Source organism: Nycticebus coucang, chromosome 6 (genome assembly GCF_027406575.1).
Source record: "Nycticebus coucang isolate mNycCou1 chromosome 6, mNycCou1.pri, whole genome shotgun sequence".
Lineage (NCBI taxonomy): Eukaryota > Metazoa > Chordata > Mammalia > Primates > Lorisidae > Nycticebus > Nycticebus coucang.
Window position 1 is genome coordinate 74,925,901 of NC_069785.1, and position 21,713 is coordinate 74,947,613.

At 37.8% G+C, this 21,713-nt stretch overlaps 1 protein-coding gene across 7 annotated transcripts in view; it reads right to left on the minus strand.

Moving 5' to 3' along the window:
• Nucleotides 1-21,713, minus strand: part of MYO9A (myosin IXA) — a 257,885-nt gene that overhangs the window by 203,210 nt on the left and 32,962 nt on the right. For 6 of the 7 annotated variants that reach the window (XM_053594283.1, XM_053594282.1, XM_053594281.1 and 3 more), the window contains exons 2-3: nt 13,769-14,679; nt 7,556-7,650 (exon numbers count right to left, since the gene is read on the minus strand). In XM_053594283.1, the coding sequence (XP_053450258.1) occupies nt 7,556-7,650; nt 13,769-14,608 (935 nt within the window). In that variant the 5' untranslated portion in view covers nt 14,609-14,679. Of the gene's footprint in view, nt 1-7,555; nt 7,651-13,768; nt 14,680-17,678; nt 17,753-21,713 lie in introns of all 7 variants that reach the window. The other variant, XM_053594278.1, reaches the window with a different exon arrangement.

A 21,713-nucleotide genomic window follows, 5' to 3' on the forward strand; every position in this document is an offset into this window, starting at 1 on the left:
TGGGACTACAGGCGCCTGCCACAATGCCCGGCAATTTTTTTTTTGTTGCGGTTTGGCCGGGGCCGGGTTTGAACCCGCCACCCTCAGCATATGGGGCCGGCGCCCTACTCACTTAGCCACAGGCGCCGCCCGAGACTCTACATTCTTTCTAGGCTCACATACCACTATACATTCTTCCAGACATTATACTTTGGCCAGACTACTACTCAAAGATAATACTTTGTTTCTTTATATATTCTTGCTATTTTCACAGTCTAAAATGTATTATTTATTGATTGATTTTGTAAGCGTTCATTTATGGACATTTACTGTTCATTTACTAAGCACAAGGAATATGGAAATAAGTGATACGTGTGTACACTACTTGTTCTGAAAAGGCTTACAAACTCATGGAGAAAACAGATAAACTAGCTATCATACTGAGTTGACAGGGTTTATCACAGAGCAATAACCAAGATATGAACCACACACCAAGAACGATACCTGAGATTCAACTCAAGAAGAAAAAAGGATGTAAGGAAGAATGCCCATGGATGGTGAGAACACAGCACATAGTAAACATTCATCTGGTGAGTAAGTGGCTGAGTAAATGAATCTAAAATCTGAAGAATTAACCAGAAGAAGGCAATGAAAACTACCTTTATTGTAAAGGCGTAAAGAAAAGAGTATATACATAATTAACTTCAGGGAAAACAATTACAATCATGCATCACCTAACAACAGGAATACATGACGGGAAATGTGTTGTCAGGCAATTTTGTCATGCAAATATCAGAGAGTATACTTAAACAAACCTAAAAGGTATAGCCCACTACACACCTAAGCTATACAGAGAAGGTGCCAAAAAAAGTATACACATTTTAAGAAAGGAAAAAAAGTATTAAAATTGTAATACTCAAGTCACATTTGACTTCTGCAATTATAAGAGGTAATCAATCATAACTTGTATTCATCTTTTGTTATCAGTATATATTTAGTATTACTATTACGCCTCTTCTAACTGTAACATTTTTGGCACCCTCTGTAGTATACAGCCTATTACTCCTAGGCTACAAATCTGTACAGCAATTAGTGCACTGAATAGTGTAGACAATGATAATATAATGGTATTTTGTATACCTAAACATAGCTACACATAGAAAAGGTATGTTTAAAATACAGTATTAAAATCTTATAGGACCATCACAGTATGTGTAGTCTGTTATTGACCAAAACATCAATGTTTGACTTAACTACTATGTGGCTTATAACAATAGTTAAATATCACTAAAGAAAAAGACAGGCAGGTGGACTAAGTCAAGAAGAGCTAATATAATATGGGCCAGAAGAATGAACTACGTTCTGAAAGTAATGAAGAACTGAAACATCAATTATTTTTCTGAAATTTTATTCTCTTTATCCATACTGTATCCTTCAAGTCTTCAATACTTTTTACCCAAACAGTAATAATCACCTGAAATCTTAGTGGAAAGGGGATTCTGTAATAGGAAATTTAAAAGCTTTAGACTACTGAATACAAATTACTTAGCACAAACCTCTTTGGGGGTAAAAATCTGACTCAAGCTGTATTTTCCCCAGTTCCCTCCCATCACTTATTCTATACTCAGTCACTCCCAAATATAGGCTATTCCCTCATGCATGCAATTCACTCCTGACTGCACTACTCATGTTTTTCCTTCCATTTCTAATTCCCTACTTCATTCCCCAGTTTCTGTCCAGTAAATCTCATGATTTCATTAAAACAGAGCTCAAGGCCAGGCATGGTGGCTCATGCCTATAATCCTAGCACTTGGGAGGCCAAGGCCAGTGGATTGCCTGAGATCACAGGTTCGAGGCCAGCCTCAGCCAAAGCGAGACTGCATCTCTCAAAAATAACCAGGCATTGTGGTGGGCGCCTGTAGTCCTAGCTACTGGGGGGGCTGAGGCAAGAGGATCACTTGAACCCAATAGTTTGAGGTTGCTATGAGCCAAGACATCATGGCACTCTACCAAGGGTGACCAAGTGACTCTGTCTCAAAAAATAAAAATAAGACAGAGCTCAAATATGCTTTCGCAAATCCATTATCACAACTACCACCAGAAATTAAAATTTATTAGTACTTCTTCTGAATTATCATTACCATTTCTACTCTAAAGTACTGCAATAGGCTCTTATCTGTCTAAAAGGAAAAAAAGGAAACAAACATGAACTAAACTGTTAAATCCTCACAACTACCCTGTATGGCAGATATTATTGCCCCTATGTTACAGGTATAGAAACACTATACATACATACATATGATACTTTAATTTATAAATTAGGCACAGTAAGAGATTAACACAACAACTAATAATAAAATAGAACAATTATAACAATATAGTGTAAGAAAGGTTATGTGAACATGATGCCTCTCTCAAAATATACTGTACTCACCTATTTTCAAGAAACTGAAACCTTGGAAAGCAAAACCATGGATGTTGGGAAACTAGGTAATACCAACACACTATTTCCTGGACATGTCTCTTTCCCAATCTGTGAGTTATACTGCTACAAGAGTTACCTACATATAAAGTAAGATCTAGTCATGTTATTCCTTTACTTTTATTGAATTATGGAGAGCAAGTTAATTCAATATCAATTCAAGTATGGGTGAAATGGTAATTACATCTGAGTATATTTTTAAATATAGACAAAGACTTGCTATGAGGTCCAAGCTGGACTCAAATTCCTGGAATCAGAACCCCTGAACTAAACTGATCTTCCCACCTCAGTCTCCCAAGCAGCTGAAACCAGAGGCACCTACCACTGTGCCAACTGCATTTTTTTTTTTTTTTAATAAACACACTGACACTAACACTCTGGTTTCTCTTCAGATCATATAAACCTTTTTTTTTTTTTTTTTTTGAGATGCTGTCTCACTTGGTCACCCTTGGTAGAATGCTGTGGCATCACAGCTCACAGCAACCTCAAACTCTTGGGCTTAAGTAATTCTCTTGCTTCAGCCTCCCAAATAGCTGAGTACAGATGCCCACCACAAAGCCCAGATATTTTGTTATAGCTGTCATTGTTGTTCAGCAGGCCTGGGCTGGGTTTGATCCCACCAGCCCTGGTGTATGTGGCTGGAGCTCTAGCCGCTGAGCTACAGGCGCTGAGCTTGGATCATATAAATCTTTCATCTTAAACACACTGACACTAATAAACAGAGGAAAAGGTACAGATGAAGCAAATATGTCAAAATTGGATCACTGCTGAATCTGAGTGGGAATTCCTTGTATACTTATCTTTACTTTTGTGTATATTTGATATATTTATGGTAAGTTTTTACATCAGCTTCACAGTGTCAAAAGGATAGTTATTAGGTCATCAAATATGAAATGTTTAACTACAAATCAAAAGTTTAGTTTATTATATCTCAAACAAGAACCGATACAATTTATCAAAGTATGAGCTTAACTATTGACATAGTTTCCACAGCCTGTTGAAAATTGAATATTTTTCCTTGCAAGAAGTGGTCCAAAGCCTGGAAGAATTGGCAGTCAGTTGGTGCAAGGCTTGGAGAATACGGTGGATGATAGTTTCCAAATCCAGCTTCTATAGTTTGAACCACATTTGTGCAACAAGTGCTCAAGTGTTACCTTGCAAGAGGAGGGGCCTGTCTCTAGTAACCAATCTCAGCTGCTTAATCACAAGCATCCTCATCATGTTGTCCAAATGGCTATAGCAAACATCCACTAAAATCAGTCGACCAGGTTTATGAAGCTATAGTGGGTAATACCAGCCCTGGACCACAAAGAGACATTAGTTTTTTGTTTTTGTTTTTTTTTTGAGACGGAGCCTCAAGCTGTCACCCTGTGTAGAGTGCTGTGGCATCACAGCTCACAGCAACCTGCAACTCCTGGGCTCAAGCGATTCTCTTGCCTCCGCCTCCCAAGTAGCTGAGACTACAGGCGCCCGTCACAACGCCCAGCTATTTTTTGGTTGCAGCCATCATTGCTATTTGGTGGGCCCGGGCTGGATTCAAACCTGCCAGCTCAGGTGTATGTGGCTGGCACCTTAGCCGCTTGAGCCACAAGCGCCGAGCCAAAATTAGTTTTTTCAATAAGTATTTACTTTTGGAGTTATTTGGCACTTTATCTGTATTCAACCATTATGTAAAAACTTGGAATTGTCAGAAGAGTCCATTTTTCATCACACACAACAATATGGTATAGAAATGACTCACCTATATGTTGTGACAGCAAAGAAAGGCAAGCTTTGAAACAATGTCTCTTTTTTTTTTTTTTAGAGACAGAGTCTTACTTTGTCATCCTCGGTAGAGTGCCATGGCATCTCAGCTCTTAGCAACCTCCAACTCCCAGGCTTAGGTGATTCTCTTGCCTCAGCCTCCCAAGTAGCAGGGACTACAGGCACCTGCCACAACGCCTGGCTATTTTTTTGTTGCGGTTTGGCCGGGGCCAGGTTTGAACCCACCACCCTCTGTATATGGGGCCGGAGCCCTACCCACTGGGCCACAAGCGCTGAAACAATGTCTCTTTTGATGCTCATTTATTTGGAGCAGCACCCATCTATCCAGCTTCTTTACATTGTCAATTTGTTTCAAATGGTCCCATACTGTTGGCATAGTAACATTAATCTTGCTGCTAATTCACCTGTAGGTTGAGATAGGGTTAAGACAGATTCCCTTCCACTAGTTTTCAGCTCATCATTATCTGCTTTGGTTATCTCAAGTTGCCCATGTGGTTCATTTTCAAGATTAAAATCACCAGAACTAAACTTCTCAAACCAACAATGTATGTTGCATTCATTAGCCTCAATCTTCCCAAACACTTTATTGATACTTTAAGCTGTCTGCATTAGTTCCATAATGGAACTCATATTCAAAAAGTTTTGACTTATTTGTGGCTTCACAAAAATTATTCTAAAAAAAACTTGCAAGGTAAACAAGCCTAAATGTGTGTTTGAAAAGATGATGTACCTTCACAATAAAAATAAAACGAGAAGTGTCAAAGTTAAATGTCAGAGGTATCAACCATCACATTTAGTACACAAGGAAATTGGACATTTCATACTTAATAACCTCATACAAACATTAGAGCTTTAGATGCAATTTGATACCGACTGATCATCATTGCCCATACTCCATAATCATTGAACATGTCTCCTCAAGTACACCAAACTCTTGTCATAATTCCATTTACTTATTAATGCCAATTCCTTTACCAATGTGATTTCCCACTTCTGCTTGACAAATTTTCAATACTCAAATTTGACATTAGCCCAATAAAACCAAGCCATGGAAAGATACAGAGATACCTTAAAATACATACTGCTAAGTTAAAGTTTCAATCTGAAAAGGCTACAATACTCTATGATTCCAACTATACAACATTATGGAAAAAGTAAAACTATAGAGACAGTTAAAAAGATCACTAATTGCCGCAGATTAGCACATATCAAAGGGAAAATAAGGAGAGCACAGATGATTTTTAGGACAGTAAAATTATTCTTTATTATACTCCAATAGTGAGTATAATAAAGGTCATCTGTCATTTGTCAAAACTCACAGAATTTACCGTATGAGTGAACCTTAATGCAAAGTAAGGGCTTCAATTAATAAGAGTGTATTAATACTAGCTCATCAACTATAACAAATGAACCACATTTATATAAGATGTTTATAACGGAAAACTGTGGAGGGAATTTGAAGGGATATATGGAAACTCACTGAACTTTCCACTTATTTTTGTTGTGAACCCAAAACTGCTCTAAAAAAATAAAGGCTGCTAATTAAAACAAACAAACAAAAAAAAAACTACAAAAACAATGCTAGCTCAACCCAGGGACTATGATCATCCATCACATAATAAAAAATGTAGTTGTTAACTAAATTTCTTGAGTATAATGATAAAAATAATGATAATGTAGGAAAATGAAGTTGCTTTAGGAAATACAGTAATTAAGGAGTCAAATTATATGTCCAGCTTACTTGAAAAAACAATTTGTTTTTCAATTATAAAATTTTAACCAAATACAGAGAAATATAAAACACACTCGTTCATATAAAGGAGCTAACTCTCACACTTCCTTTGCTGATATTTGTGGTGAGGCCTTTAAGATGTCTTTGCTATGATATGTAATTTTAAGAGACTGGACTAAATTTGGGGTGACAGATGATGAAGAGACCAGCTGTGTCTTAGGTTCCTTAGGTAGACTGTCTGTCTCTAAAGAAGGCTGAGCAGAAAAAGTATGTGTGTGGTAGAGATGGTAGAGAAGAATATTCTTGGGAACATAAATCTTAGCATATTTGTCACTCAAGGGTTTTCCCTTTAGCTTCAGAGGTCTGGATCCTACTTGTGAGCCTTGATTTTGATAATAGTTTAATTCTTTGATCTGTAGTAAGTTTTCTAGTAGGTTATGACTTGGGTTCCATTGTTGATCAGCGTTCTTTCAGCTGTCATTGAACACTCTCTGTATCCATTAAAGGAGGTTCAGATGTCTTGAGAGAAACAAGAAAAGTCAGATTGTCACTGAGTTATTAAAGGCGGTCGCCAGACAGGAGGTGATGTCAGTGTCCAGCAAGGATCATCATAGACAATGTGGTGGTGGTGGCAGTGCTGGGCCTTTACCTCCCTCTGGTTCCCTGGAAGGAGAGAGGAGGCTCCTCCATGTCTCTCTCTCCTCCCCCATAGCCTAAGGCAGGGGAGGCCAGGTGGCCCAACTGGCTGGACGGGGGGGTCTGCTGCCCTAAAGTGGATATTCTCTTCACCAGGATACGCAGACAGTTGGATCCCCAGGAACACAAAGTTACTTTTGGGCTGGATAATGCAGGGTAAACTACTATACTTTACCAAGTTTTGATGAAGTTGTGTATAAATCTCCTTCCAATTTGCTTTCGCATTAGTTTCTTCCAAAGTAAGTTATTAAAGCTGTGATTGATGTTTGCCTCATAATGAATCCTCTTCAATTAAGACTTAGAAAACTATGGCTATGGCTGCTGGACAGCTCCAGGGAACTGCTAAAGGATGACTGTGGCAAGACTGATGCCAGTGGGGTGTCATAGTCATTAGCATTCCTGGGTACTACTTGGCTCCAGGTCTGAGCAGACAGCAGAAGGAGCATTCTGAGAAAGGCTCTGGCAACAACATTCAAGTTCACACTCCCTGAGGCTCCCCCACCTCAAAGCCTAATGTCCTGGTACTGTGCACAGGGCTAGGGGTGGGGTTTGCTCGCAGCTCACCCCCTTTCTCCTCCCCATGCTCACAGCCTGCAGCCTCTTGAAAACAATTTTTTTTTAAATGAGTTTTTTTTTTTTAAATGAATGTATGTATAACATAGAAAAAGCCATCATAACAAACTGTTAATGATTAATAAATCTAGGTTAAGGGTACATAAGTGTTACATTAGTCTTGCAATTCTGAGGTTTGAACCCCCCTCACACACAAATAAAGGTTGACAAAACAATTTTAATACGGACACCAGTATCTATTTAAAAGAACAAGGCATAGTTTACAAAGGAATAATGACAATAATAAAAATATACTCCAAAAGTTACTATAACTACATAGCAGTACTCACCCAAGTACAGTGCCTGTTTCCTGGTAATTTACTTGAATAAACTTGCCAAAACGACTTGAATTATTATTATGAGCTGTCTTTGCATTTCCAAAGGCCTGTCAAATAAACAATTCTGATTAGTTTCACTTAAATTTTTTTTTCCTAGAAAATGCTGCTTAGGTCAGCTCAAAGAGACAAAATTCTAAACAGTTAGTAGAAAGGCAGTTCAAGTATATGTTCAGACTCATAATTCAGGTAAAATAAAATAATTAGTAACTGAAAGAAAATCAAGCAGATTTTAGAAATCTTCCTGCTTCAGCATCCCCAGTAGTAAGGACTACAGTTAGGTTTCACCATACCAGGTTAATTTTTTTAATTTTTTATAGAAAAAGGGTCTCACTTTGTTGTCCAAGTTGTTCTTGAACTCCTGGCCTCAAGTGATTCTCCCTCCTCAGCCTCCCAAAGCACTGACATTATAGGTCTGAGTCATGTGTACAGCCATCAATCAAATCTTAATTTTTAATATTTCATGTTCATTAAAATTTGGATTTCTCTTCCACATTCCAGAGCCAAAAATAATGTAAGCTCAAAACAAACATTTATACTTATATATATGTTCTTTAAATCCTGCTAAACTGAAATAACAAGGGGCTAGGAAAAGAATAATTACATCAAAATAATTACAGTTTTAGAATCGTATAAACGAACTGCTGTTTCATTACATAATGTAGTACACCTATATTATGCCTATTTAAAACAAAGCTATAGTACTCATTACAAAAGAACATAACCTATAAGTTTGCTAAATTGTTACCCAAAGTATATACCTTGCAATGGAATACTGCCCAGAAATAAAAGTAAACTAATGATATGAACATCAACACTGACTACTATCCGACATGCTAAGCACGAGAAATCAGTACATCAGAGGTTATCTGGGAAATGGAGTGGGAACAGGAAATGTCTACATGGAGACATTGGACATGGAGATATGAGGTATGATGAATATATTCTATAGCTTAATTGTATGGTGGTGGTTCCATGTACATATATATTTATCGAAACTCACTGTACTATACATTTTATTACAAATGTGTATGTTTCATTAAGTTGTATCTCAATATACCACAAAAAATTTATTAAAATTAAAATTTTAAAAAAGCAAAGCCACTGTCCACACCTATCCCATTCACACATTTGAAGGAACAAAACTAGAAAAGACAGAGTTAGAGATGATTCATTTCAAAGCTTTTGCTTTTTTCTCCTACTATAATGATCTCATAGAAATGGCATGCCCTCTAATTCCAAAACCTAAACCAGTCATTTACAAAACACCTCCTAAATGCAAAGGTGTTTGTGCTGAACTGTTTAATTGTGCGAAGTGCACATAAACAGACACATACATACACAAAAGACAGGCTAATGTTGATGACCTAATAACTACATCTCCACTCCAGTAATTCTCAAAGTGTGGTTCCACAACCAGAAGCATTAGTATCATATCACCTAAAAAGTTAATGGAAATGCAAATTCTTAGATCCTTTACAAAACTACTGGATGAGAAACTCCAGTAATCTGTGTTTTGATAAACCCTTCAAATGGTTCTGATGCAAGCTAAAGTTTGATACCCACTGTTCTTATTATGGATATATTTATTAAATTTCTGTGAAATTATCTTTCATTGAGTATTAAATTATTCTATAGTGATAGTAGTAAACATACAGATTATAAAAATCTGTAGGAATGTCCCTTATGAATATTTAGATTCCACTGAACCTAATGAAGGGATTGGAAAAGCCCAGGCTCTTAGCCCCCTCCAAACCATCTACGCGCTCTATATACAAAAAAGCTTGACACTGGTGAGTTTTGAATGCTCTGAATAGTTTCTCCATTCTGCCCTTTCCTTTTCTATCAAAGCAAGTCTTTTCCAAGGAAATTAGAAAACTCATATAGCACAGAGTCTTAAAATGTATAATGCTGATTTCATAAAAGAAATATTTACTTAAATCTCAAGTGGTTTATATTTCAACAATTTTTTTAAAGGCTTGGAGATATGAAACATACTTCTATTTTCATATATGACACTTTTGATCCTACCCAGTGCTTCAATGTCAACAGCCAATCAGAGGCTTTCTTGCTACATAACCTTTGATTGTAAAAAAACTCCAGCATGATGTAAAGTCATCTGAAGCCACTCTGAGAGATAGCCTCGCAAGAGATACTTCACCAAATAGGTTGGTTATATGGATGTCAAATAAGCATGAGAAAGCATGTTCAACATCACTGGCTACTACACAAATTCGATTAAGACCACAATGACGGGCGGCACCTGTGGCTCAGTAGGTAGGGCACTGGCCCCATATACCAAGCAAGGAGGGTTTGAACCTGGCCCTGGCCAAACTGCAACAAAAAAAACAACCAGGCATGGTGGCATGCGCCTGTAGTCCCAGCTATTTGGGAGGCTGAAGCAAGAGAATCGCCTAAGCCCAAGAGTTGGAGGTTGCTGTGAGCTGTGACGTCACAGCACTCTACTGAGGGCGACAAAATAAGACTGTCTCTAAAATAAATAAATAAATAAATACCACAATGACATACCACTAAACACCTATTAGAATGGCTAAAAGAAAAATTGACAATACCAAATGCTGTTGAAGTTGCAGTAAGAACTGGAAAATCCACGTAGTGCTGGTGGAAATGCAAAATGGTATAGCAAATCTGGAAAACAATCTGATAGTTTCAAAAAACATTAAAAATACTTGGGCCAGGTGCAGTGGCTCATGCCAGTAATCCTAGGACTTCAGGAGGCTGAGGATTGCTTGAGCTCCCAAGTTCTAGACCAGGCTGAGCAAGAGAGAGACTCGGTCTCTGAAAAATCGCTGGGCACTGTGGCAGGTGCCTATAGTCCCAGCTACTTGGCAGGCTGAGGCAAGAGGATCACCTGAGTCTAAGAGTTGAGGTTGCTGTGAGCTAGGCTGATGCCATGGCACTCTACTAAGGGCAACCAAGGGCAACAAAATGAGACTCTGTCTCAAAAAAAAAAATTAAAAGTACTCTTATAATATGAGCAATCCTACTCCTAAAGTGTTTACTCTAGAGAAATGCAAATTTATATATACACAAACATCTAACCATAGATGTTATTATCAACTTTACTTAAATGTCCATCAACAAATGAAGACTTTAACAAGGCTTTAACTGTGGTACATCATACATCTATACGCTATAATACTATTCAGCAGTAAAAATATACAACCAATTGCCATATTTAACAATCTGGGTGAATCTGAAAGATATAACATTGAATAACAGAAGTCAATCTCAAAATTTCACATATTATTTGATTCAATCTATATGTCATTCTCAAAAGCAAAAATTCAGCAACAGAGAAAAGACAAGTAGTTGCCATGAGTTATGGGAGTATGACAGAGGACTGGACATGAAGATAAGAAATATCATGAGGGAGTTTTATAGAACAGAGAAACTATTCTGTGTCCAAATTGCACATAGTTATACAAATTAATATGTTTTAAAATTCTCAGAACTTTACTGTAAGATTATTTCTTTCAATAAATCTTTTAAAACTCCTAAAAAAATAGTTAAGTCATTCAAAAATGAAGGCCAAAAAGCAAAAATTTCAGACATACAAATCTGGAAATACTCATCACATAAGCCAACCTGCACTAAAAGAAACATTAAAGGAATTCCTTCAAGCAGAAGGAAAATGATATTTTAAAATACTGACCTACATAAAGAATGAAGGATAGCAGAAATAGCCACCACATTACTAAACTATAAAATATATTTTATTACTTAAATCTCTTGATCACTGAGAGGTTAGCAAAAATGGCAGAGTAAGGACCTCTGACAATCCTCTTCTTTATAAAAGCAATGAGAATATTAACAAATATTGTCAAAGTGAACTTTCTTTTTTTTTTTTTTTTATTGTTGGGGATTCATTGAGGGTACAATAAGCCAGGTTACACTGATTGCATTTGTTAGGTAAAGTCCCTCTTGCAATCATGTCTTGCCCCCAGAAGGTGTGGCACACACCAAGGCCCCACCCCTCTCCTTCCTTCCCTCTCTCTGCTTTTCCTTTCCCCCGACCTTGTCATTAATTGTCCTCATATCAAAATTGAGTACATAGGAGTCATGCTTCTCCATTCTTGTGATGCTTTACTAAGAATAATGTCTTCCACTTCCATCCAGGTTAATACGAAGGATGTAAAGTCTCCATTTTTTTTAATAGCTGAATAGTATTCCATGGAATTGGAAACTAACCAAAGGCTTGCAGCAATCCATGGTGGAGGGCATTTAATCAAGAAAAACAGCTGAGTCTTCATAAGAAAAACAGGTATTGAATTATCCCTCTCTCTAGCTCCACACTGTAGAGAAAAATCAACCTCCTACAGTACATCCTAAAATATCCATTTTGTAAGGCCTCCTAGAAGCCATTGGAAAGCCCTGTTCCCCCAGAGAATCATCACAATTTGATGGTCTAGAATTTCCCTGAAAAAATTCATTCACAGGGTTTACTCAGAAATCGCTCAATGAGCCTTTCCACACCACTCCCCAAACTGTGTTACATGTTTAAAATACTGCAACTGCTTGCTGTGGCAGTAACATGGTAAGGGGGGAAAAGAGAGAGAGAAGAAATATTAGCCAAAAAACTTAAAAAGAAAAACTGGTGAGTAATATGTATGAAGGGAGCTTTGAAAAGATAGGAAATATTCCTGGACATGTAGAAGCCCATGTGAATACACAGCACTGCACATGCCCAGGAATATGTGCGTTATTTATAGTGTACAACTTGACGTTTTCATATATGTATGCACTCTGGAATGCTAAATCAACCTATTTAATATACGTATCACCTCATATACTTACCATATTTTTGTAATGAGAACACTCAAAATTCATTCTCTTAGAAATTTTCAAACACAATATATTAACTATAGTCATGATGTACAACAGCTCTCTATAATTTATTTCTCCAATATAACTAAAAATTTGTGTCCTTTGACCAATATCTTTCTAATCCCACCACCCTCCAGCCTTTAGTTACCAAAATTTTACTCTGTTTCTATGCTTTTAACTTTTCCAGATTCTACTCATGAGTGAGATTATGGGGTATTTCTCTTTCTGTATTTCTTTCGACATTTGATAGTTTTACTTCTAAAATATCCCATAACTAAATTTGTTTCCCATATACTCCATATTTTTACAAGCAAACCCTTAAGAGTTTCAATGCCAGGTATAGATATTAAGGTGCAGGGATACAAATACAATAGAAAAATATTTTCCCCAACCACCTACTTCCACAACCCAGTTACAGACAGGATTCCTGCCCCTGCTTTCTCCCTTTAAGGGAGGATGTTTATGAGTCTAATAATCCCTTTCTTTACATCATTAATGACCCAAAGATACTTTTAAAAGTTACCACTGTCATACCCTTAAATCTTTTATACAGGGTGTCCATAAAGTTTGTGTACAATTAATTGTACTGTCTTTTTCACTTTTCCATCTTCTAGCTCCTCTTGATAACTAAAAACAAAGTTCACACTTCTATTTAGTTCAATCTTATCTTCTCATGTCTACCAAGTATTTTTTTTTAAATATGTTTAAGAATCAGATGCCCAGCATAGCAGCTCACACCTGTCTGTATTCCTACCACTCTGAGGTTGGAGGTTCAGGGGTTTGAGAGCAGCCTGAGCAAAAGAAGGGTCAAGTGTGCCCATCTCTACAAAAATTAGAAAAATTAGCCTGGTACAGTGGTGCATGTCAGTGGTCCCAGCAACTCAGGAGACTGAGGGCAGGAGGACAGCTTCTTGAACACAGGAGCTGCAGGTTGCAGTGAGCTCTAATGACACTGCACTATAGCTGGGGCAACAGAACAAGACTCTGTCTCAAAAAGAATTAAAGACTAAGAAAAGCAACAGGCACAGTGTCATGCACCTGGAGGCTAAGGGAGGAGGATCACTTGAGCCCAGGAATCAAGAGACCAGCCTTGACAACATAGCGAGACCCTGTCTCAAAAAAAAAGAGTAAGTTCACCACCCAAGAGACTATAACAACTAGTCACCATACAGAGGTGGTCAACATAAGGAACTAGACCTACTGCACTGATATGTACATTTGGTGCATGTCCAGTCAATGAAAATCAGGTCAATTTAAGAAGTTGGTCAATGTAGGGAGGTAGTCAACTATAGAGGTTCTACTGTATTTCTATACACTTACCTCAAGTACTGGTCCAGCTCCAAGAATAATCTGTTCTACTCCACTGGCAAATCCTTTCTGACTGAGGGCAGTAAGGTGGTGAATAAGAAAGTTTGTGCTTTGAGTCTTCCCTGAACCACTCTCTCCTGAAATCACAATGCACTGATTCTTTTTACGCTGAAGCATGGCATGATAAGCTACATCAGCCACAGCATAAATATGGGGCTCAAGTTTTCCCAATTGATGATTATCATACATTTTGACATATTTGGGGTTATAAATAGGAAGAAACTTGAATGGGTTAATAACTATTAGAATACTGCCAACATAGGTATAAATTTTTTCATGCTTAAAGCGATTCCGTAGGTTTTCTAAGAGAGTTTTCTCATTCAAATCAGGTAAGCTACATAAATCATCAAAGTCTTTCTGTTGGGGCTGTGGAAGAAAACCCCGTTCCATCATCCTGCGACGTTCTTCCGTTACCCGTAGCCATGACTGAAGACTACCATAATGGATTGATCCATCAAGGTTTTTTTCTCTCAGAAGAAAGCGATAGTCCTCTCCACTTAAGCGATTTTCCAGAGCCATTCGGGGCCACAACATCATTCGCTGAACTGGACAGTCTGTTGGATTGAGTATCCATTCTTCTCCACCAAATTCCTTTACCTCTGCTAGAACATAACATTTTGTTTTGTCAAGATGAAGTCTGTTTATAAGAGAGTCAATCACCTCAGCAGCTGTGGAATTTTTCCTAGCAGGAATTGGACAGTAGATTGTTCCCTCTGAAATTGTCCCAGGATATATACGTAATGTATGCTCATTATCCTCAAAGCGTCGTCTTCCTCCATCATTTATATTCATATTGGATCCTGTCCCATCAGCATAGATAGTACATGTTCAAGATCGTGCAAACCATTTTTTTGGCAAAAGAACTGTAACATAAAAGTGAAACATTTAGAAGTAATGTTACCCATTACTTTCTGATGTTCAAGAAACAAAAGGCTTAACAGACATGTTGACTGCATCTTTTAGAACACAAAATTCTAATTCTTAGTACCAAAACAACCTTGAAAACAAACTCATTGAGATCACATAATAGTAAGGTTCACTGTCCAAATCTGAGCACTTTCTAAAACACCATGTCAAAAATATGTATTTCACTGTTTTATTATATTAACAATTCAAAATCCAAAGTGTACAGAAAAGTTATTTTTTTCACCCCTTACCTCAAATGTTCCTAAAGTACTTGGGATTAAAACCAAGTTTTTTCCTTGTACTTGACAAGCTCACTAAAGACTGGATTAAGACAGAATAACCACACAAATCTAATAATCTTGCACCAAAAATCTCTTGAGGATAAAGTAAAAAGAAGAAAGAATGTCACCAATGGAACAAAAGCTTTATGAAAGTCATTAAAGGGCGGCGCCTGTGGCTCAGTCGGTAAGGCGCCGGCCCCACAGACCGAGGGTGGCGGGTTCAAACCCGGCCCCGGCTGAACTGCAACCAAAAAATAGCTGGGCATGGTGGCGGGCTCCTGTCGTCCCAGCTACTCGGGAGGCTGAGGCAAGAGAATCGCTTAAGCCCAGGAATTGGAAGTTGCTGTGAGCTGTGTGATGCCATGGCACTCTACCCGAAGGGCATAAAGTGACACTCTGTCTCTACAAAAAAAAAAAAAAAAAAAAAAGAAAGTCATTAAAAACAGTAATAAGGGCAGCGCCTATGGCTCAAACGGGTAGGACGCTGGCCCCATATACCGGAGATGGTGGGTTCAAACCTAGCCCCAGCCAAAAAAAAAAAAAAAAAAAAAAAAAAAACAGTAAGAAGTTTAGATAAATAGAGAAATTAAACTAGATAAAGTTAAAACCAAGACAGTAAGTGATATCTGTTATTGAAATAAGACATATATTTCAGGAATTCTGGGCTCTGTAACTCTTGCCCTCCCCTATAGTGGGGAGAAGAGGTAGGTTTGGCAATAAGCAACGAAAAGATCAATTATTATGGGTACATAATAGTTGTACATAATTATGAGATATATGTAATATTTCAACAAACATATAAAAAGCGGCCATATATTAAAGACAAAAAATAATAGATATTGACAAGAATGCAGAGGAAAGGGAATTCTCACATACAGTTGGTAGGAATATACATTAGTGTAACCTCTACAGAAAACAACATGGAGATTTCTCAAAGAACTAAAAATAAAACTACCATACAATCCAGAAATTCCACTATTGCAGTGTTTTTCAATCTTTTCATCTCACAGCACACTTGAACCTATAGTTAAACTTCCATGTTACACTTAAATGATGCCAATCAAAACAAAGAGTAACTAAAAGGACTATGCTTTAAACTTCTTTAAAAAATAATTTAATTAATGGTCTTAAAAATTCTCACTGCGGCTGGGCCTTGGGCAAGATGGATAGAAGAGGGCGGTCTGCTTGGGTAGTGACTGGGCAAAGACTCCAGGTCAGAATGCACAGGCTGTGAGTGCTTCCCAAAGCTCTAACCTGGGTGCGGCTCAGGGATTACCTTAAACTTTGACAGTTATTTTTAATTTGTAAGAATTCCTTCTTAAGATGGCAGCCGAGTAACAGCTTCCTTGCAACCAGGTGCGGTGAGATTGGGGAGAGAAGACTCTAAGCATCTCTGGCTGGAGGGATCTGCCCAGAAAAATCCCTTTGGGGACACAGGGTGACAATGTAAAAATTCTCACTGTCTACCTAAGATCCTCTCATGGCACACAGGTTGAAAAATCATTGCACTATTGGGTATTTATCCAAAGGAAAGGAATACCTATACTTATATGTTTATGACAGCACTATTCACAATAGCAAATATATGAAGTCAATCTACACGTTCATCGACAGAGAACTGGATAAAGAAAACAGGACATATAATGGAATACTACTCAGCCATAAAAAAGGAAATCATTATCTTTTGCAGCAACATGGATGGATCTGGAGGCCAGTATCTTAAGTAAAACTACTCAAACACAGAAAGACACATATTTCACATTCCCACTTACAAGTGAGAGTAGAAGCAGAATGTCGAATGATTGATGGAGGCTGGGAAGGGGGTGGATGACAGGAAGTGGCTTGGTGGTATAACATGCCTTGCACCATAATGCATGGACTGAAGGCCTTGACTATACCACAATGCAATGTATCAACAAAGCAAAACTTCACTTGTACTCCGTGAGTATGTATAAATTTTTAAAATTCAAAAATAAAAAAATAAGAAAGAGGCTTGACATGATGACTCATGCCTGCAAATCCTAGCACGATGGAAGGCTGAGGAAGAATGATTGCTTGAGGTCAGGGGTTTAAGACCAGTCAGAGAAAGAAAGATACTCTGTCTCTACTAAAAATAGAAAAAAAAATTAGCTGGGAGTGATAGCACAGATTGAAATCCCAGCTACTCAAAAGGCTGAGGCAGGATTGCGTAAGCCCAAGAGTTTGAAGTTGCTGTGAGCTATCATGGCCCCACTGTACTCTAGCCAGGGCAACAGAGCAAGACTCTGTCTCACACAGATAAATCAATTAAATAAAAGTAGCCATACAGGTACAATCCAAATTCAACAAGTTTGAAAATTGCTATACTTGCTCATATTTAAACAAACTTATTAGAGATACAGTTAAAGCACCTTCCTTTACTCTGCAGAGATAATCACTATCTGAGGTTGGTATCATTCCCAGACATGTTTTTACCTGTGTGGTCTCCATAAATTATATATAATACTGTTTCTTTCATTTTTCTTTTTAAGCAACAGGGTCTCACAATGTTGCCTAGGCTGGCCTCAAATTCTTCGGCTCCAGTGATTTTTCCACCATAGCCTCCCAAGTAGCTCAAACTACAGGCATGTACTATTATGCCCAGCTCTCATTGTTTTTAATCTTTTTAAAAAATGGTGTTACACATTGGGCAGTACCTGTGGCTCAAAGGAGTAGGGTGCTGGCCCCATATACTGGAGGTGGTGGGTTCAAACCTGGCCTCGGCCAAAAACTGCAAAAACAAAAAAGAAAGAAAGAAAGAAAAAAGAAAAAGAAAAAAATTGTGTTACACTACTGTTTTTCATGTTAAAATTGCCTTTTCTATTTATAAATGCTAATGTATATAATTAACTATAACTTAATATCCCAATGTATGATTCTACCACAATTTCTTGATCCACTCTCCTTCCAGTGAACACGAGGATGGTTCCAATATTATACTATTAAAAACAATGCTGTGATTCATGCAATTCTTTTTCTTTTTTTTTGTTTTTTTGAGATAGGATCTCACTGTGTCACTAGGGTTAGAGCACTATGGCATGAACATCGCTCACTGCCACCTCAAACTCCTGGGCTCAAGTAATCCTCCTGCCTCAGCCTCCCAAGTAACTGGGACAACAGGTGTGTGCCACCACATCCTGATAATTTTTCTATTTTTTTGTAGAAATGGGGTCGTGCTGTTGCTCAGGCTGGTATAGAACTCCTGGTCTCAAGCAATCCCCCCAACTTAGCCTCCCAAAGTGCTTGTATTACAGGCACAAGACACCGCTCCAAGCCTGCAATTTTTATACGTGTTTCCTCATGTGCCTTTGCTAGTATTTCTCTGGGCTTATCTAGTAGTGAAATCTGCAACTTTACTGAACATAATACTCTCAACAATAATTGTTCCAATTTACTATTTTGCAACCAGCATAAGAAAATTCACTTTTGTCTCCTTACCAAAAGTTAGTATTGTTAGATGTGAATTTCTGCCAATCTAGGTGTGAAAAGGACATCCCATTACTTTAACTTGCATTTCCCTGATTACTAGTGAGAATGGGCAATCCTAATCCTCTCATTTGCCATTTGGGCTATGTTGCTCATTCATTTTCTTTTCCCTTTTTTTCATGAGTTTTCTTTTCCTTTCTGGTTTGAATGAGTTCATATATTAATATCCTAGGTATCAATCAGTTTTCAGTTGAATGTATGGCAAGTTCTTCTACCAGTGATTTATCTATTTTGTTTATACTACCTTTTGTTACAGATAAGTTTTCATTTTTAATAGTCAAATGTATTGGTCATTTGCAGAGGTGTCCAACTTGCCAGCTACATGCTGACTTTGTGAGGACTTTTTTGCTTATCTGTGGTGTTAGATAGCATGAAAAGTATGCACGGACCCTTTTTTTCCTAATTACCTTTAATTAGTTCTGTAGACTCTTATTCCTCCTCCAATACTTAGCAGAAAAGAAATAAGGTTGGACACCCCTGCCAGTTTATGCTTAGTTTTTTAGAGAACAACATCAAGAATTGTAGTTAGCTTTTTTTTTTTTTTTTTTGGAAACAGAGTCTTACTTTGTCGCCCTGGGGAGAGTACCTTGGTATCACAGCTCATAGCAACCTCAAACCCTTGGACTCAAGCAATTCTCTTGCCTCAGCCTCCCAAGTAGCTGGGACTTAAGGCAGGGCCATGCCTGGCTATTTTTTAGAGACAAGGTCTTGCTTTGGCTCAGGCTGGTCTCGAGCCTGCGAGCTCAGGCAATCCACCTGCCTCAGCCTCCCAGAGTGCTAGGATTACAGGCATGAGTCACCACACCTGGCCTTGTAGTTAACTCTTAAAGCATGTTTATCTACACTAGTCATTTTTATAAGCACTTTGGGTGGATTATTTCTTTACAGTTCCTCCCTGAAGGATGTTTCTTCACATCATCCTCATCTTACAAATGAGAAAACAAAGGCAGAAAGATTATATAACTTGCCCAAAGTCATAACTATTTCATAATGTGTTTATAAAGTAGAGATTTGAAGCAGGCAGTCTGGCTCTAAAGCCTATATACTTTGAGCTCCTTTTAGCTTTTAAAAATCCTTCCTTATCATTAGGACATAAAGTTATTATCCCAAATTTTCTCCTAAAAAGTCCATGATTTGCTTTTCTCATTTAGGTCTTTAAGTCATACAGAATTTATTTTCAGTATGCTATGAGACAGGAATCTTAATTTTTTCACTCCATCTCAAATTACCAACTGAACCACCACCACATAAAATAGCACCACCACTGATTCATAACGTCATCTTGTCATGTGGCAAAGTCTATGCATCTATTAATATGTTCTGGGCTCTGTATTCTGTTCCATAGGTTTATTTGTCCATCACTTAACCTATCTTAAGGTTCAATCATAAATTTTGATATCTGAAGGGCATATTACTTCAATTAGTTCTTCTTTAATGTTACCTAGGTTATTTAAAAACCTTCCAGTATTTTGACAATGAATTGATCTACACGTTAATATTGGAAAAACCCAACATCTTACTGACTTTTCCAATTCATGCAACCATGTTGTTGAAGTTTTTTAATTACAATTACTATATTTTTCACTTCTAAAGTTTCTGTCATTTTCATATCCACCTGACCTTTTTCTATTTACATTTCATAATTGTTTTGATTTAAAAGCTAGCTTTGTATGTTTGAGAATTTAGCCTTACAGGTGCACTTTTGATGTACTGTTTTTGTTTTCATACAAATACTGAGAACCCACTGCTTGCTACTTTTTTAAAATAACCACAATATGCTCAGACCAGGGTGGCTCACACATATAATCCTAGCACTCTGGGAGGCCAAGGTAGGAGGATCATTTGAGGTCAAAAGTTCAAGACCAACCTGAGCAAGACCCCATTCTCTACCAAAAATAGAAAAAATTGGCCAGGCATGGTGGCAGCCAGCTATATAGTCCCAGCTACTCAGGAAGCTGAGGCATGAGGACACCTAGAGCCCAGAAACTTGAGGTTGCAGTGAGCTATGATGACTGTACTCTACCCAGGGTTACAGAGTAAGACTGTCTCAGGTAAAAAAAAAAAAAACACACACACACACACACACACAATACCATAATCATACTAAATCATTTTAAAACTAACAATTTCTGATATTAAATGATCAGTCAGTATTCAGATTTCCTCAGTTATCTCTTAAATATTTTTCTCAGGGGATTCTGCACTGCAACAGCGGTAAAGATATACTCTGAGTCAGTAGGTTCCTAGTTATAGAGCTATGTTTGTTCTAGATACATAGCCTAGATACATAGCTTCAGATATGCTATGGCCTCTGACAAGAGTCAGCAGCAAAGCTATTTCTCACAGCCAGGGAGGCTGTGCCCTATACCACCCCAGGAGATGCACTCAGTAACTACAATCTGATCCCTAAAGTTGAATAACATGGCAGCTCCAGAATCAAACTCAGAAACATCATTTTCTTGAGAGGAGTCTTATCCTAGCCCCTGGTTTCCAACAATGAGCCCAATTCCAATTACACTTCCCCATGACTCGTAAGATGTCAAAACCTCAGCTGTCTTCACCTGCAGACTCAAGAATAGCCCTGCTCAATGCATGTGTTCTATTCCCTTCCTGAAACAGAAATGTTTACTTTTTTTGAGTTCCATTTATGTCAATTTGGCTTTCTCCTTTTGTTATTTAATCAATCATTATTTTGTGTTTTTCAAAAAGGGAGTATCTCACAATACCACTCACGAATCCATATTGATGGCCAGCAGTCCTTGCTAACCTGCTTGAAAAGTCAACATTTATAATTCCCAGGCATGAGGATTCATAAGAATCATCTGGAGAACTTTTTAAAAATATTCATTTCTATGCCCAGCAATAGTTCTGCCTTAGAAAAATACAGGAAATTCTATCATTACTGGTCCCAAGAGCAGTATCTGGAAATCCCTCTATTCCCAAGTGTTTGGAAACTCATTCTCTACTCCCATACCACTCTTCTCAAAAAGCAAGCTACTGAGACAGCTCTTTGAAAAAGTCACCAAGTACCACAGAATTGCCAAATCCAAAGGCCTCTTTCTGATCTTCACCTTAACACACCACACAACAGCACTGGTCTAAAGCAGCCAACCCTGTGTTCTTGAAAACTGCCCTAACATAGGTTATTTTTCTTAAAATCTTCCTGCTAGGCTTAACTCTTCCTCCAACTCACTCTTAAAGCTCCT